Source organism: Halictus rubicundus, chromosome 6 (assembly GCF_050948215.1).
Source record: "Halictus rubicundus isolate RS-2024b chromosome 6, iyHalRubi1_principal, whole genome shotgun sequence".
Classification (NCBI taxonomy): Eukaryota; Metazoa; Arthropoda; class Insecta; order Hymenoptera; family Halictidae; genus Halictus; species Halictus rubicundus.
This window is the reverse complement of record NC_135154.1, coordinates 5,675,518-5,692,704: the sequence shown is the minus strand read 5'-3', so window position 1 is coordinate 5,692,704 and position 17,187 is coordinate 5,675,518. Positions and strand designations below refer to the sequence as shown.

General features: G+C 45.9%; 1 protein-coding gene across 5 annotated transcripts in view; it reads right to left on the bottom strand.

Moving 5' to 3' along the window:
* Positions 1-17,187, bottom strand: part of Scalloped (TEA domain transcription factor 1 homolog scalloped) — a 118,291-nt gene that overhangs the window by 97,892 nt on the left and 3,212 nt on the right. Inside the window, exon 1 of one of the 5 annotated variants that reach the window (XM_076789548.1) lies at positions 5,735-5,768. The exons of the other annotated variants lie outside the window; for them this stretch is intronic. Within the exon in view, the coding sequence (XP_076645663.1) occupies positions 5,735-5,753 (19 nt within the window). The 5' untranslated portion in view covers positions 5,754-5,768. Of the gene's footprint in view, positions 1-5,734; positions 5,769-17,187 lie in introns of those variants that run through there. 5 annotated transcript variants of the gene reach the window in all.

The following is a 17,187-nucleotide window of genomic DNA, read 5'->3' as shown; positions in this document are numbered from 1 at the left end:
GACATTAATTCTCTTCGTTGTAGTCGTAGTCGAGCAAGATCATCTTAGTTTCTCTTAACACATCTTGCGCGGGAAGCGACTAAATTCGTTTTTCACGGATTATTGATGGATTATTGTTATCGATGGGTTTTTGTGATGTTTTTACAATAAAATCGGATAGAAATGCGTTGCAAGAATAAATGCAACACGGTAAGACTTTGGCGGCAAAGTGCCCGCGCAAGATGTGTTAATTAAATCGATACGATTGGATTCTTGTTCGTGGTATGCCGATTGGGTGTTGAGAAATTCCATTTTGTTTGTTTCATAAACGTTTCTTTTAATAAAAATGGTCATTCTCGACCGACGAACGAAAGAGAAACAGATGACGACGATGAAAAAGAAGAAGAATACGGCGACGACGACGAAAGAGAAAACGCAAAATGGCAAGTGACACGCAGCCAAAGAGTCATTACTCCATCAGCGGGTGGTACGTCAACGGCGTCGTGTATCGTGTATCGTGTATCGTGTATCGTGCATCGTGCATCGGGTAGAGACATTCGCGAAGCGAGTGCACACGTGTTTACGCATCATTACGCGCATGTGCACGCAGATGACGCGAAACGAAAGTGACTGGTTCCCGCCATTCGACGAGAGAACTGCTCGAGAAGAAACGCGCGGTATCGAAACGACTCTCCTTCTTGCCCTCGACGTTCGGGATCAACGATTTATTTTCGTTGAACACATACGGGTTGTTGCGATTGTTGTTATCGAAATAAATTCATGTGGTTGTTCAGGTAATTGCCATCGAGCGATGTATCGTCGAATCGTGACTGCAAGATCGTGTTCCGCTTCAAGCGAGAATAATCCGTTGCTGTCGCTTGGAAGCGCTAACAAACTGTGCGGCGCGTCTCGTCGCATCTCGTCACATCGCGTCGACCCTAACCGACTACGTGCATCTCACATCTGTCGTAAAAAATTCTCCCTGCCTCCAAAATTCTCTCCCCCACTTGTCTTGATCCAACTATCTTCGATTATCGTTTCTTCACCCACTATGATGTAACAGGGGAGGGGGTACATCTGATGGTAAGCCGACCACATTCAAAGTGCGGAAGCACGCGTTTCCTAGCATCAAAAAAATCGTATCGCCACCACTTGCTGTCAACCGTCGCGCCAATTCGATTCGAGCATTTGTTTGGTTCTCCGATTCGATTAACGAACCGACAACTTTTTCTATCGACCAACGAAACCGCTGCTAACAACGCGACAACGATCAACGAATTATCAAAAAGCGCAGGATTGCAACACACGAATTGCCGACGCGTTGTCGCTATTTCAGAGAAATAGTTACCTGGATAGCAAAGTGTTATACCATCGGACACAAACATATATAATCCCTGGCAAAGGCGTAATTTTGAAATTAATTTGATCAGCGACAATCGTTCCGGATCGCGGACTTCCGATATCCCGGGTAATTTCTTTTGCCCGCTTTGAAAGGCTAGCACGAGAATAGATTGCAGAAGGCTATGCAACAAGGACAGAAAGGATTCGCGAGAGAAGATCAGCGACTAGAAGGTAGGCGAGAGCGAGTCTGCGGTCCTCTTTCTTTTTCCGGATCTCCTCTGGTTCCTCCTCATTTCGTTTCGGTTGCCCTCCTTTGTTCCCACGGCTCCCTTCGAACCTTTTCGCTTCTTTTTTCCGCGCTTCATGTCTTTCGCTTCTTCTTCTTCTTCTTCTTCTTCAGCTCCTCCTTCTCCTCTTGCCGTCGATCTACCTTGTCGTTCTTTCGTCTTTCACCGTTACATACAAAGGGAAGCTCGGACCTTGGCTAGAAGCGGATGGAGGGAAGGAAAAATGAAAAACAAAAAACAAGGAAAGGCAGAGGCAAGGAGAAAACCACCGAGGTTGTTTCAAGATGAAACGACGACGGCGACAAACTGCTGCAGATTCTTTTAAATGGGAGGTTGCAGCGTGAAAGTCTCAGGTAAAAATGAGCAATTCTCGCCGAGCGGAGCGTTTCTGCGCGCGCGAGAGCGAGGAAAAGTCCGTGGAATTGCGGTTGGCTTCTTGATCCGAGCTCGACCACCGGAAGAAAAACGGTGCGAAAAACCAAACACCCCTTGCACGGAGCATGTGGAGAACATTTTCGATCTATTTTCTGTTTGCGCGAAAGCCGGAATGCATAAAGCTACGGAAGAAGATTTAAATGTTCATTTGCGTCACATTGTAACTATGCACCGACGCGAGAGCAACGATGCGATCAATTTTAAGATACAACAGCGCGGTCGAAACAACGAAAGTCGCTAGGTAAATGAACGTTCGTTCAAAGCAACGATTGCGAGATGGTGAAATATAGAGAACGAGCTTTGAGAGCGACATTGCCAGGAGTAACCAGAAGAAAAGCAAAATAGGAAAAGAATACATAACTGTGAAAGTAGCTGCGCTAACAGCGTAGCATAGCACAGCTAACTAAGAACAGCGTGGACGGCGCATAGGGGAGCGTCCAAGCGTCGCGGAAACGTCGCGAAAGGAAACGGCTGCAGGAAATTCAATAAAACTGCGATGTCTTGACGTAGGTCCTGACGTGGTCCATCGCCGTACGCGAAAGGAAGCTGAAAAGCACGGAGCGAGACCACCGAAAACGGCCAAAAGACGATGCGACGAATAAAACACGTTTCAAGATCGAAAATAGAATTTTACCGTCCGAACCGATTGTTTCCTCCACAATTGGCCAAAGAAACAGTGTTATCGTCACTGTTGTTGCAAAGTACATAAAAAGTCCAATGCAAATTTCCATTCGTTCGTATTCGAGAAATAGAGCGAACCAAAAACCGTTGGACGATTAAGATTAAAAACGTCTGGATTTCAAATTTCGAAACTATGGAAATTTCGATATATCAGAACGACTCGAGCAACGAATAAATAAAACGTTCTGCAGGAAAAAGAAGACGGTTTTGTTCGAAAAGCTCCGAAAGAAACAACATCGGGAAACACTCGTGGAACGTTGCTCGATCTACAGACACGGGACACGGATCGCCGCGTGTTCAAGATCGTGAATTTTTCGCATGATCGGCAGGACCGTCTTGTCTTTGTCCTATTCCAAAAGCTACCGCGACGCGCGAGCTCCGCCGTGGTCGCACCGGCGAAAGGTAGACAAAAGAGGAAAGTATCCGATCGAAAAGAGTACGAAAAAGCGTTCTCGAGGGAACACCGGCGTAGGCACGAGTAGATTTCGAGGTACGACCGAAAAAGAAGGAAGAAGAAAGACGATCCTGGATAAATTGACCGGTAGTCGAGGCCTGGTGAATCTCGGGGATCGGGGATCGGGGATCGGGGACCGAGGATCGAACGAAAGGAGATCCGGTACGGGTGCAGCAAAGGGTGAAAGCGAGGGGTCAGAAACGAGAGGAACGAACACACAGGGCGGGTGTATACCCACACCCACCCCGCTCCGAGTGAATTCGGCGAAAGGGGCCACCGCGAGGAGAAGCTTCGGCTCGGTTCGGCTCGGCTCGGCTCGGCTCTGTTCCGTGAGAGTACGCGAACGATAATTCGAAGCCGCGCGGTCGACTCAAAGGACCCGCAAGACGATATATCAATGCCTTGCTTGCGGAACAATTCGAACTATCCGCGATACACAAAGAAAAATACCAAATCGAATGCCTGGAATAGCGACGAGCGGCCACGACGCGGCGCGGCGCGGCTCGGCGGCTCCTTCCAACTCTTTCGTTCACGTTCTGGTTCTCCTCACTCTCTCGACTCCCTCGGTCCCCTCGGTCGCCTACTCGGTTCTCGCGGTCTCCTTATCCCTCCTGATCCCCACCAGTTCTTTCACCCCTTCCTCCCCCTTTCTTCATTCCGCCATCGAATGTTTCTCCTATTCCGCGAGCATCGCGTCTCTTCTCTTCTGTTCCCTTCTTTTCTTTCTTCCCTCTTCTTTCTTTATGCACACCCTGTGCTTTCGCCGGGCTGTAGAATTGGCTGCCGATTCCAATGGACTGCCATGGCAAGGACTCTCTTCTCGGACCTCGAGAGCATTCATGCGTGCGCATCGGCCGCGTACGAGAGTCGCGGTCGCGGTCGCGGTCGCGGTCGCGATCGGGAATTTCCTGCGATCTCTCTACTCGGACGCTAGAAATTACCGGATGCTGCGAAAGACTCGACATTTTCATCGTATCGACACCGACGTACAGAGGATGGATCTTGCGAAGGGAGGACCGACCATTTTCCATGGAATTTGCCCGCGTCCAAATTCATAGGAATACCATCGAATCGATCGGACGATTCGTTATTCGAAACGCAATTCTGTCGGTAGCTACCCGACCCGCATGACAGAATTTTCCTCCGACTTGACGCAACTATAAGACGCTGATCAGCGGATAATTCATTCGAGTAGACATTTCATTGGTAGGTATACGCGGGTAAATCGAATGTTTCCGACGTTGCTCGACAAAACTGCCGAACAATATCTCGAAATGTTCGAGTAATTCAATTTTTCCGTACCGTACCTCGTAATTAGTCGGTCGATCGACCCGCCGTCACAATCGGCGAATCGAAGCGTTGATTTATCGCGCGAACGAAAATATCGGCCAAACAGTCGGAAGGTATATAAAGTCGCCGGTGTAAAGAGAGCCTCGCTTGCACACGAATGAACACGCGTGCTGGTGCACGCGCATGCACACGTCCACACAGCCGTGTGGAGCGCGCGTCTTGTATCTGGTGCAGACCGACTACTATACGCCAATCGAATGATGGAGCAGTGGTTTGGTTATAATTGGATCAGTTTAGTTAGGTATTGCAAATATTGGCAGCCAGGGAAGCTGCCGGCGACCCAGTGATGAAACCTAATTGGGTAAGTCGGCCTGGCTTGACGCCAAACGAACCAGCCCAGCTTCGAATTCTAGATACCCTAGCCCGATGATGCCTTCCATCTCGCCTCTACCTCGTGTCCCGTGTATCCTCCGTCCTCCGCCCTATGCCCTTCGTCCTACGTGCCCCATCGTCCATCCTACCGGCCAAACCCATCTCGCCTCGACACCCCTCGCTCGCCCCTTGTAGCGCGGCTGTCGTCGTTGTCGCCGCGTCCGTCGACGTACGGAAATTGACACGTAAATACAAGGTGGGTCGTGCACGTGGAAACTGGAAATGGACGATGGGGAATTCGTTCGGCCGACTGGTTTAATTGGACTGCAATGTTGCGACGAGACGCAACCGCGCGACGTCCAAATTGCATTGAAAGAGGAACGGGGATGCGAGCCGGCCGGAGCGGCCCGGAATGAGTCGAACACCGGAAACGAATCATTTAAATTATGTAAACCAGACGAACCAGAGACCGGTAAATAGCCAATAGTCCGACGCGATCGGCATCAAACTTTCATCGCGTTTTTATCGATGGATTCTTTAAATCCGTTTTCGTCCGCGACATCCGAACAACGGGAGTAGGTAGATTATGCATATGGTATTGCACGGTTCCCCGATTCATCTGACGCGCGTTATATTTTAGGAACACGATCGAAAAATAATCGAGTATGCGATATAGTACTCGTACCATGGCAAACGCGATACTTTGAAAAGAAATTTCGGTACGGGGGGTACGGAACAATAGGGGAACAGGGATGCAGGGGTGCAGGGGTGAACGAACTGTAGGAGAAGGGCGACGTGCTCGTCACTCGAGATGCACCGTGCATCGTAAACGAGCCGGTCGACGAGTGTGCACTTGATAGTGTTGACCTTTCAATGACGTTAAGCTACTCCTCACCGTCGCTGTCTGTTACCATCTCCTCCTCCCTTTTCCCCCGCTCCCTTCTCGTCCCTTCTCCCGCGTCCCATCTAATCCGATCCACTACGTGCTAATTTTCAAGAGAACAACGAGATGGTTGTGCAGATTTGGCTACCCGCGGCACTACCGTGTCGCGCTACAAGTTTACACCTTCGAATTTTCGTATTCGATAATCTCCGCTTCCGTATCAATTTTTCTTGCACGGTTCAAAATTCTTCCGTGCAGGATAAGCATTCGAGAAATTAAAAAAATCCTTACACGGATTTATTAAACCGCGAGCAAAAAGATATCTAATAATTCGGCAGGTTTCCTAGTTGGTCGAATCGTGCAAGTTTTACCAATACATGGTGATTAAGAAACACCTAGGATAAATAAGTACGTAAACGGGAGTTCGCTAATAATTTCGATCGAAGGTCATCGAGCAAACGAGTCATCGACCAATTGTATACAGAATTGTAAGTGCCGTGCCGAATGGGAAGCGTAAGTCAGCGGACGACGCGACGCGACGCGACGCGACGCGACGCGACGGAGGTCGCGACAAGTTCGAGGTTAATCGTTCGTTTGGCATGAAACGCCTCTCTTGGACCGCCCACTCTACATTACGTAACGTGAAAACGAAAAATTAGAAATGATATCGGTGGCAAAGCGAGAACAATGAGATGCACGATGATAGGCCAAGACAAAATCGAGGATCTATCCGTATAAAGAATATCGTTGAATTCGATGTCAACCTTAAAAAAGGATTGTTAAAAGAAACCAGATGATCCAAGACCAAACGCTTCGGAAAGGTAGGCGAGGACGAATTTATATTTGGAAATCGCAAAGACATATTTGTTCGAGTCCCCGTGAAAACCAACGAGTTTGTCATGAAATGCTCAGCGAAGGAACAAACAAGAGTTCCCTTTCGAGACCAAAGGGTACGTTAGTATAGTATAGTGCAGTATAGTACAGTATAGTACAGTGTAGTATAGTATACTGTAGTATATGTAGCATAGAACAAGAACGAAAAAATGGATACTAATGAATTCTAAGTACGTTCTATCAAATACATACTGACGCTGACACAGGCAGACACAGGCTGACGCGGCGAGGATCACGCGTGCAAAAGGGCCCCAACGCAACGGCCTGGCGCGGTCCCAATGAATAATTCACGAGTAGTTGCGGAGTCACGGGGTCCCATGATCATCGCAAGACACGCTGGCACTGTAGCCATAGTACGCGCTGCCCGCTGACCGTTGCACCGACTACGTATCTATCTACTTGCTTCTTGCTTCTTGCTTCTCCTCGTCACGAATTATCGTAGACTCGTTCGACGCGAGCTTCACTGCCACCTTATTTTGATTATTCCTACTGCCGTTCGTCGAAAACCGAGAACAACCATATAATACACGCGTACGTTCGCGAAAGGCTCGTGTACTTCCCATTGCTCGATATGTTTCGCTCGATGCGCTGGCGAAACGATCTGTTTCGCAAAGTGGACTCGAACCGGTAATGTCGATTCTCACGCTCCGATATCGAAATATCGAACCGCATAGCATATTTGGCGTTTACGATGCGAGATAACGATACGAAAAACTCTGAAACGTTCGAAGAGCGAATAATTTCGGAACAAAGTAGCGAGTATCGTGCTTTGCTCGCAAGAGGATAATTCTTTGGAAGACGCGAATAGAGAAGAGAGAGGCGAAGAGCAGAGAAACAGTGCGTCAGCTCCCGCCAGAAATAACATGGATATACTTAGACGGCCCTCCGTGCAAGATCCAACCAAACCACGAACCATCTCCGAGACCATTCGAGTACTAATGAAAACTGCGCCGCGCCGCGCCGCGCCTCTCCTCGCTGCTCGACACTTCTCGACGGCTTTCTTCGGAATAAAGGGTCTCTAGCCTCTGTTATCTCCCTGTACTCGACGACACCTTGTCGATTATCCGCTTACCAAGGAGGTACATATTACCAAAAAATAACGTTCACGGAACGATTTCGAAACTAACGAGTAACATGGAAAGCTAATGCGTACCGACGAATAAGGAAAACAATATTTGTACGCACGACGCTGTGACAAATCGAGCACCATGCCAATAACATGCGAACAAAGACCAGAGACCAGAGAGCGCGTAAAAAAGTCAGGGAATTCAAGTATGTATCCTATGAAGACGACGAGGAAGACCGGAAGATCGGGCTTTCCGTCGCAGACGCGACGCAAGTTTCGCTAATTACTGCGACGCTAACGTATTCCTTAACGCGACCTAGCGCCAGACCATCGCCAACCAACGATCATAGATAATAGCAATTTTCTTGTTTCGAACTGCAAGTCGTAAGCCGTAAGCCGTAAACCGTAAACCGTAAACCATAAACCGTAAATCGTAAACTGTAAACTGTAAACTGTAAACCGTGAACCGAAAACCGTAAGCGTTGCCAGTGACGGAACAACGTAAGCGCGAACAGCAATGGTCCGAAAGATCCACGATCGCGTGTTTGATCGTGACCGTTTTGGGTCAGTTCCAATCGTAGGTGAGCGGCCTCGTGGAATTTCAACGCGGGGAAACATCTAAATCATTCAGGATTAATAATTACCCCCAGAGAATGAATAGCGGTCCGAGCGTTCGTCGTGCTGTAGCCCGACGTACGATAGAATACAGATTGTTTCAGATTTGTTCCTATTCGTCGAAACGACACGGACCAACATTCTCGAAGCATCGATCAACGTATACTACTAACGTACACTAACATACACGAACTTACACCAAGCAACAAGAAAAATGCCGGTAACGGTGTACGCGCTCGTAGAATCGGTATCGAACCACCGACGTAATGTTGTGTCTCAGCTTGGAAATTGGAAATTGTCCAACCGAGAGACATCATCGAACTAGAGTATAACATCTTCGTACCTACACAATTGAACCAGCTAGAATATTCACCGGTTCTTGGTTTAAGCTGGGATCCCGCTACCATGTTGCAAAGGCGATGCGATTTCGAGCAAACACTCGTCAACGTGCACGACTACTCCGATAAAAGATCGATTCGCGGGAAAAATTCGTTGCCGTTTCATTCGCATTTTACCGACAAAACGACGCGCGACGCGACGCGATGGTCGAGTATTCCTTCTCGACAGACATACACTACCGGCCAAATGTAATTGACCACATATAAAAATCGCATAATTTTCTTAAAATTGAACCAAATGGGTTGAGATTTCTTGCCACGATAAATGACAAAGTTTACTAAGTAACGGGTAAACGAAATGTTGAAAAAATTGGTATTGGTCGAAATTGCGAAGAAAAAAGTTAAAGTAAATTTTTTCAACTTTTTTATCTAAGCCTGTAATGAAACTTTAATCAATACGTTTTGTAGATCTACGTTAATTATGTGTATGGTGAAAATTTCATCTAAATCGGTGAACGTTGCTATGAGCAATAAACATTACAAGATGAGAGCTTAAGAATGAAAGTCCCAGATATTCGGCATTGTCAAGGAATTTCACCCTTATGTGATCACAGTTAAATGTTTATAACTCATAACATATAATTAACGTAGATCTACAAAACGTATTGATTATGTAGGAGTTTGTTAGATATATATACATTAATGTTGGTGACGATCGATCGTCGGCAGTCAGCTGGGACGATCTGACAGTCATCCGTTTGTCTCGTCTGTTCGTTTCACTGGTAACCGGTTGTCATTACAAGCCGACGATCGATTTGTTTATAACAACCTGATGTTTGAGCGTGAACAGCGTAACACCAGAATTTGTAAAACCGTCAAACAGGCTTAGATAAAAAAGTTGAAAAAATTTACTTTAACTGTTTTCTTCGCAATTTCGACCAATACCAATTTTTTCAACATTTCGTTTACCCGTTACTTAGTAAACTTTGTCATTTAACGTGTCAAGAAATCTCAACCCATTTGGTTCAACTTTAAGAAAATTATGCGATTTTTACATGTGGTCAATTACTTTTGGCCGGTAGTGTAACTGTTCTGGTTTCCAACAGTCGTAGGAAAAACTTTTGACAAATATTTTTCGTAGAAAATAGTTTTTCCCTTTGTGTTTGTCTCAAGTGTACATTTTTGTTCGACAAAGGAACTTACGCGTGGAAGAAATGATGCGACGATTTCGACACCGCGTAACGCGTAACCAGGACCATCGAGATTACAAATTGACCACGCACACGCATATACGATACAAATACAGTCCTTTTGTCGCGTGTATTTTGTTCGTGAAACGATAGCCTGCACGTGTAGGTGCGCTCCGCGTCGCGAGTCTCGAGTTCGCCGATTGCCCGACATGCAATAGATTATGCAGTCTGCACTTGGAAAGTTTCCCCTAGTCGACGGCGATTCTCCACGGTTCTTCGCAAGAAAGAACGTCTAGTAGAAATCACGAAACGCATCTACACAGAACTTTGTTTCGAAGGAGAATCGTCCCGATCGATATGTGCAGAAACAAAAACAAAAACAGAAACGACTGGAAAATGCGCAGGAAAAGAGAGGGAAAGCTGAAATCCAATCATGCCCTGGTATTTGGTAGACCGGCGCGATGGTCAAACCGTCGTTCGTTAAAAGCGCGGGAACGGCACAACGTCGTAAACACGCCTACGAAACGCCGGGATGACCAGGTCGTTGGTGTAATTTCCATTCGACCGTGTTACTACACATAATGCAATCATGCTGTCGACGAGGATGTCCGGGCCGGGCCCAGAAACGTCGTCGTCGCGCAGACTACATACATACACACATACATACAACGACCTCTTCGGTCGCCTTTCGATCGCTCTCGGTCAAAAGATACGAGGAAAATTCCAATTTCGATTTTCGCAAAGGGGTCGCGGAAGTCGATTGTTTGCTGCGCATGTACAGGAGCCGTGTAACATACATATGTAATTTCAAATTCGACAACTATTCGAACAAATATAAAGTGATAACATTATTAGGTTTATATTCAATACCGTTGAAAAGTTTCGAATTATAATCTACTTGCGAACGAACACATCGAATAACCAAAACCAATCAGAAATTTGTAAAAATTTCCATCCAACTGCCAAAGTCTGAACTAACTTTAACACGTTGACTGCCATGTCACCCAAACGTGGGTGACTGACTTGTTTGTCTAGGTTTTAAAATTAATTTTTACGTTAATATATTCTTCGTACCAAATTTTAGTAGTATCTGTAAAATGCAAGATAGTTGGAGGACTACTGAATATCATACATTTAATTTTTCTCGATATTTATTTCATTAAATAAATTACTTTGATTTTATGGAATTTTTGAGGTTTCTAGTTTGGCAGTCAAAGTGTTAAAACATTTTATATACGCATTTCTATCGCAAGCCGCTCTTTAGTTACACATTTATTAAAACGGTATCCCATGCATTTTGGATGCTACCAAAATTTGGATGCTCATTTTCAAATTATACGATAACTCGATTGGCAGGACGCGCGATCAACCAAACAAATGTAACGTTGCATAGAAGCAATAATTTCTGAAAGCAGAAATAACAGCAAAATGTTGGTCCATGTTGTCGACGCAACTACTTTTTACATACATATTTCAATACGCAACGATTCGCAACGATTCTCGCGACGATCCGCGACAAACGTAATTGTTCGTGTGGAAAGTTCCTCGGCAAATTTGATCGCGAGTCTCGCAGCTATAATAATCTATCCCGGCCCATAACGAAGGAAAGGCGGGAGGAGGTGGAGACGCGAGGAAAGGGAACACAGCAATTTAATCTTTCTCCGGTGTTGAGAGTTCTATATCGTTACGGCAGATGCGACGTGTCTACGGTTTATTACATTTTTCCTCGCCTACCAGAACCAACTAATGGACTACTAGAAATAGTAGAGGGGCCCCTACACCTTCAGCTCGGAGTCGACCACAACCACGACCACCACCACCACCACCACCACCTAAATCATCACCACCGCGACTACCATTGCGCGACAACTAATTTTTCTATTTTTCTATTTTTCTATTATTCTATTATTCCTGGCCACTCGACCGAAACCGACTTCCCTTGTTCTTCTTTCAATTCTTGTTCGTCCCGCGAACTCGTTAATCTGCGTTCACGCACGAAACCGAGGAAGCACAGCGTCAACGACCAATAGGGGAGAAGGAATTTTCTATCAATTAAGATTTTTCCGAGCGTTTTAGATTTCGTCGGATACGTACGAGATGAATTTCGGTACGAGGTGGATTTTCTCGAGCAACCCGAAATCTACTCTCGCATAGCTGTTTTAATGTCACGTGTATATTACCTACGACGGAAATTTCGTTGCCAGAGGAGGACGTAATCACGAGAACTCGTAGTTTCAAAGTTACAACTATGTAGTTGGGACGCTTCGAATCGCTTGGAACGCGCGGCGGAATTTTCGAAATGTTTCGCATCAAGAATTTTACGCGCGGTCGATCGATACAATCGATGATTCTCAGATTTTTTCCAACGATACGTTAATATGTATTAGAATTGTGCGATTCGGGAGTCCCATTTTCTACTTGATGTTATCGTCACGGCCCGCTCTAGGGGGGGGGGGGGGACAACCCGGGCATTTGCCCGGGGTGCCAAAATTTAGGGGCGCCATTTTGGCTTTGGCTGTGAGTGTGAGAAAAATATTGATGTGTTAAATATTCAATTAATAGAAAATTTCAGACTACCCTTGCCAGACAATTTTGCTAAAAAAAAAAAGGTCATTTTGTTCAGCGCGGTGCTTAGTGCTTAAAAAGGGGCGGCAATTTGTTTTTTTGCCCGGGGCGTCGTAACCGCTAGAGCGGCCCCTGGTTATCGTTCGTCGCATCCCGTCCAGTCAAACCGAACGATGGTAAAATTATGACAACGGAACAACAAACCCGTTAAATCCAGACCTAACCCAGAAGTTCCAAACAAGCTTCATTTTCCATCGGGTGGCCGATACCTACGTCGGAATCGCGTGATTGTGGGTTGATTGGTATGCAGACAAACTGCAGTGGGGTGCTGCGTTATTTCCGAAAGGGAAAAGTAGACGTGGAAAGAGATGGAGAGGGAGGGACAGAGAGAGAGAGAGAGAGAGAGAGAGAGAGAGAGAGAGAGAGAGAGAGAGAAAGATGGTGCGGCGCGACGGGGCGGGATGAACGCGAGGGGAATCGTAACTGTGTACGCGTACATTCTACGAGCAGTGGCCAGGTGGTAAAACCACCCCATGATTTTCTGACCCGTGAAACTTCCCCCAGGGGAGGGAGCCAACCCCGTGCGCGTTCTCAATCACGCGATTGAAATGCACACACGTTTCTCTGCGCTGAACCAAACAGATACGTGTACACCAACATGTATACCGTACACCAACGTGTATACCGTATACCGTATACCGTATACAGTATACCCTATACCCTATACCCTATACCCTACACTATACACCGTAGAGCGTATGCCGTATGCCGTATACCGTATACAGTATACAGTATACCGATAAATTCTCTCCGGTAGGTAACTATCTGTCGCGGCCATACCACGTATTCTATCGGCCGTCTTATTACCGGATATCGAGTATCGATTACTACCAGAAACATTTTCTCTCGTTTCGTAATAACGATCATAACGCGTCGCATACAATCTATCGCGCGCGCAAGCATACTCTGTTCACGAGTATAATACAAGTACACAGCACCGTAGGGGTACAGGGACGTTTTTACAGCCAGCCACGGCCATCGAAACGGTAAATCACGTCTGGACTAACAACCGAGGCGGTGCGGTGCGGTGCGGTGCGGTGCGGTGCGACTTCTACTTCCGGTTGTTCGTAACCTAGTCGATGCGGATCGAGAAAAATCAACGAGGAAAATAACGCGCGAATTTCTTTCTACAGAAATTTTCTCTACAAGCAGTATCAAAAATGAAACGATATATCGTAAAAAAGATAGGTCCAACTCGCAAAGATTACAGAAAATTGAATCAAAAAACTGAACCGTATCGTACCCTTGAACGACCCGTACCCGTACCCTTTGAACTGTATCGTTAATTTCCATTATACGGCATTTTTTATTTTCTTACTTTCTATGTCCGACCGACTCTAACTAGCGTTCGATCATGGATTATTAACGTTTGTAGCAAGATCGCGATCGATACCTCATGGAAATACAATATAATATTTTATAGACAACCGAGTGTGCATCGTACACCTATCAGCGCGTAACGTGTTCGTGATTTTCATCGACGAAATTTCCACGGGTGAACGAGCGAACGGGTGAGCGGGTTTGCCCGCGTGAAACCGGTCGTCGTTTAATTTACTGCTTTCAATTTTACACTATTAATGAGAGAGAGAAAAAGTTTCGTTCCGCGACCCTCGGCGCAGCGCACGAACTCGATTTACAAACGACACGGAGAATCGCGATAAAAATCAACACGTGTACGTGACATTTATTTCAACAACGAACTGTCACGCGAAAATTGTCCTTCGAACGATAAAGCGTTAAATAAACAATCGAATCACCCCTGATTGCTCGAGATCAGTGCATATTCGTGCATTCAAAGATTCTTTTTTTTGATCGAAACAATTCAACGTTCGATATTGTCGTAACACCGGGAATACATAGTTTAGACTATTGTAAGACGATCACCAAAAGTCTCGACCTGGGATCCTATCGAGTTAATCCTTTTCGAACAACCAACACTGCTCGTGTTACAGAAATTGTTCCGAGATGCATGCGATACGTATTCGATCTAGGAAACGACGATCTTTTACATGGACCAAGTTCGCAATGGTCAAGCTTCCGCCACTCGCGTGCCACCAGTTTATACATTTATGTTTATACATATGTAGTTCGGTTAAGGTGCTCCGTTCGCTGTCGCATCGCGCCCCATCGTACTAATCGATACTTGATTTGTCTTCGCTCGTGTCAGAATTCAATATCTTCCTAGACCGGTAACTCTAAAGCGGTTACTTTTGACACTTTTCACCGGTTTTCACAGAAAGACCGGTGAAAAAAAAGACGAAGCTAAGATCGAAACGAGCGCAGAGAAAGAAGACCGAAAGGAACCGAGCGCAGAGTTCGATCCGCGTCAAAGGATAAACGCGTTGCTATTCGAGGAGCCAACGAGTGCAGAGCGTACGGAAAAAGGCAAGGGGGTAACTCTAGAGGAGAAGACGACCAAAGGAAAAATAGAGAAGGGCGAGCGTACACCTTCGAAGGTAATTTTAGTTACTTGACAATTTGGCATCGTCTACGCCAAATAGAAAGTGACGCGCTGCGAAAGAAAGCAACCAGAGGCGGACGAGGAGAGTCAAACGAGAGGAGCAGAAAGGGAAAGAAGAGAGCGAAGAGACCGGTGGCAAACGCGATAATCTATTTGCTCGTTCCGTAGCGCAACGGGACAAGAAGTCCTATTTATATCGCGAGAAGCCTCGGTTTAATGAGTCTAGCTGCTGTCACTACTACCACCACCACTGCCACTATCACTGTCGCTACCACCACTACAACTACCACTACCACTATTACCAGAGTCGGATTACAATTTTATCGTATATTAGTTGTTCTATTCCCTTCGAATTTCTTCAACGTTCTAGTCTCACGAGTGACGGACCGACCCGTAAAAACCGAGAGGTTCGATTCGGTTTACGGGCTTCGAGCAAATATTATTTCATCGTTTCGCAAAACACAGAAAATTCTACCGTAAAAGATTCTAATCGTGCACAGCGTTGAATGCGATCGCTTTTACTAGAACGAACGATACACGATCGGCGAAAAGAAACGATGTTATCCGCATTACAATATTTGACGAGTTTCGATAAGACGGAACGATAAAAGGCCAATATCGAGCGTAGAAAGTGAAGGCGCGTTTAGCGAAGGTGATATGAATATCGAATTCATCGATTACCGATTACCACCGCCGCTACCGGTTCCGCGATTCGCGCGCGCCTGCACCGTTGTCGTTTCCCCCTTCGAAAGAAAAACGAACTGTTTGCAGAACAAGAACCAGCCGATGCTGAACGTGGAGGTGGTGTATTGCTAATGGTAATGGTTACTGATACGGATATTGGTAGTGGTAGTGGTAGCGCCAGTGGCAGTGGCAACAGTAGCGGTGGTAATGGAAGAGGAGACGGAGGAGAAGGAGGAGGACAGCACCGTCCCGCTGAAACGTACGGTTGTTTGGTTGTTGCACCTGCTACTTGACCGGTATCCTTCCCCGTGAACGGGACCCCAATATTTTATCCGAGTAGTTGAAAATTCGGTAACCGCCGCAACCTTTGAAAAGGACCAACGATTTTTGATTGACCCGACTCGATGCAAACGCATACCGTGCAGCGGCTGCCGCGCCGCGCCGAGCGCGGTGATTAACAAACTCTCAACTCTCGATCTAACCCAGACCATAGCGTGACGCTCTTGCGGTTTCCGAAAGTTGCAGTTGCAATCGTTGATTTGCCAACACTGTGGATCACTTCTATCCGTTATTCGCGCAATTCGATACAACCAACGCGCCCGACACGACCACTCAACACCTAGCAGGTACTTGGCTACTCTTCTCCGGAACCAGTTTCAAATGAGCGTTGCAAAGTCTTTGAATAACGAGTATATCGTTACACCTACACGACGGAATCGAATCAAAACGATGCGCACCGATGCGATAGAAAATTTACAAGAACAGATGCCCGTTCGGGTGAATTCGAGCGGATTTCCCGATTCGAATACGCATTACGTTACATATATGTACATCCACGTGCCAAATAATCTAAAAATAAAGAAACAGTAAGAGCGTACACTATAAATAATGGGAAAGAGTTTTATGGTTGCAACATTCGTAACCGAAACGAATTTCTAAAGTTTCCATTTTGTTTAATCGTAATCGTCATGATCTCGAATAATAAATATGTACTCGTTTCAAGTTTTCTGCGAAATCGTTTTCGAACACGATAACTTTTGACTAGTCTAGCGAATGAAACGGCTCGGCTTGACAGAAAGTTCGCGCAGCTTTGTCTTTAACGATTCAAGGAAAAACAGAGGAAATAGAAACAACACATTCGCCGGTATTTATATATGTATGCATGTGTGTTTATTCGAGAGAAATTTCTCAGGAAGAATTTAGTTAACAGCGCCCATGTATTGCGTTTTCTTACGAAAGGTAGCAGGAAAGAAAGACGAGGAACAAACTACGCTTCCGTGGTACGTACGTATAGTAAAACAATTGCACCGTAGTCGTTACCAGACGACCAAGACTCGAACGTACGAATGACAGAAGTCGATGAATAAACTTTCGATCTAAACCGAAATATGTATGTATCTATACATAATATTGTACATACGTAATCGGTGGTAGAAATCTTTTCTAAACGGGTACCTGGTCTCGTACAGCTCTTACCAGCCGCGATAACAGACCAAGTGTCCGATTAAATTTATGTAACGGCTTGTTTCCATGTCACCTAGGAATTATTTTTGATAACCTACTACGATAACGCCATTCTGCTAGTCTCCGCT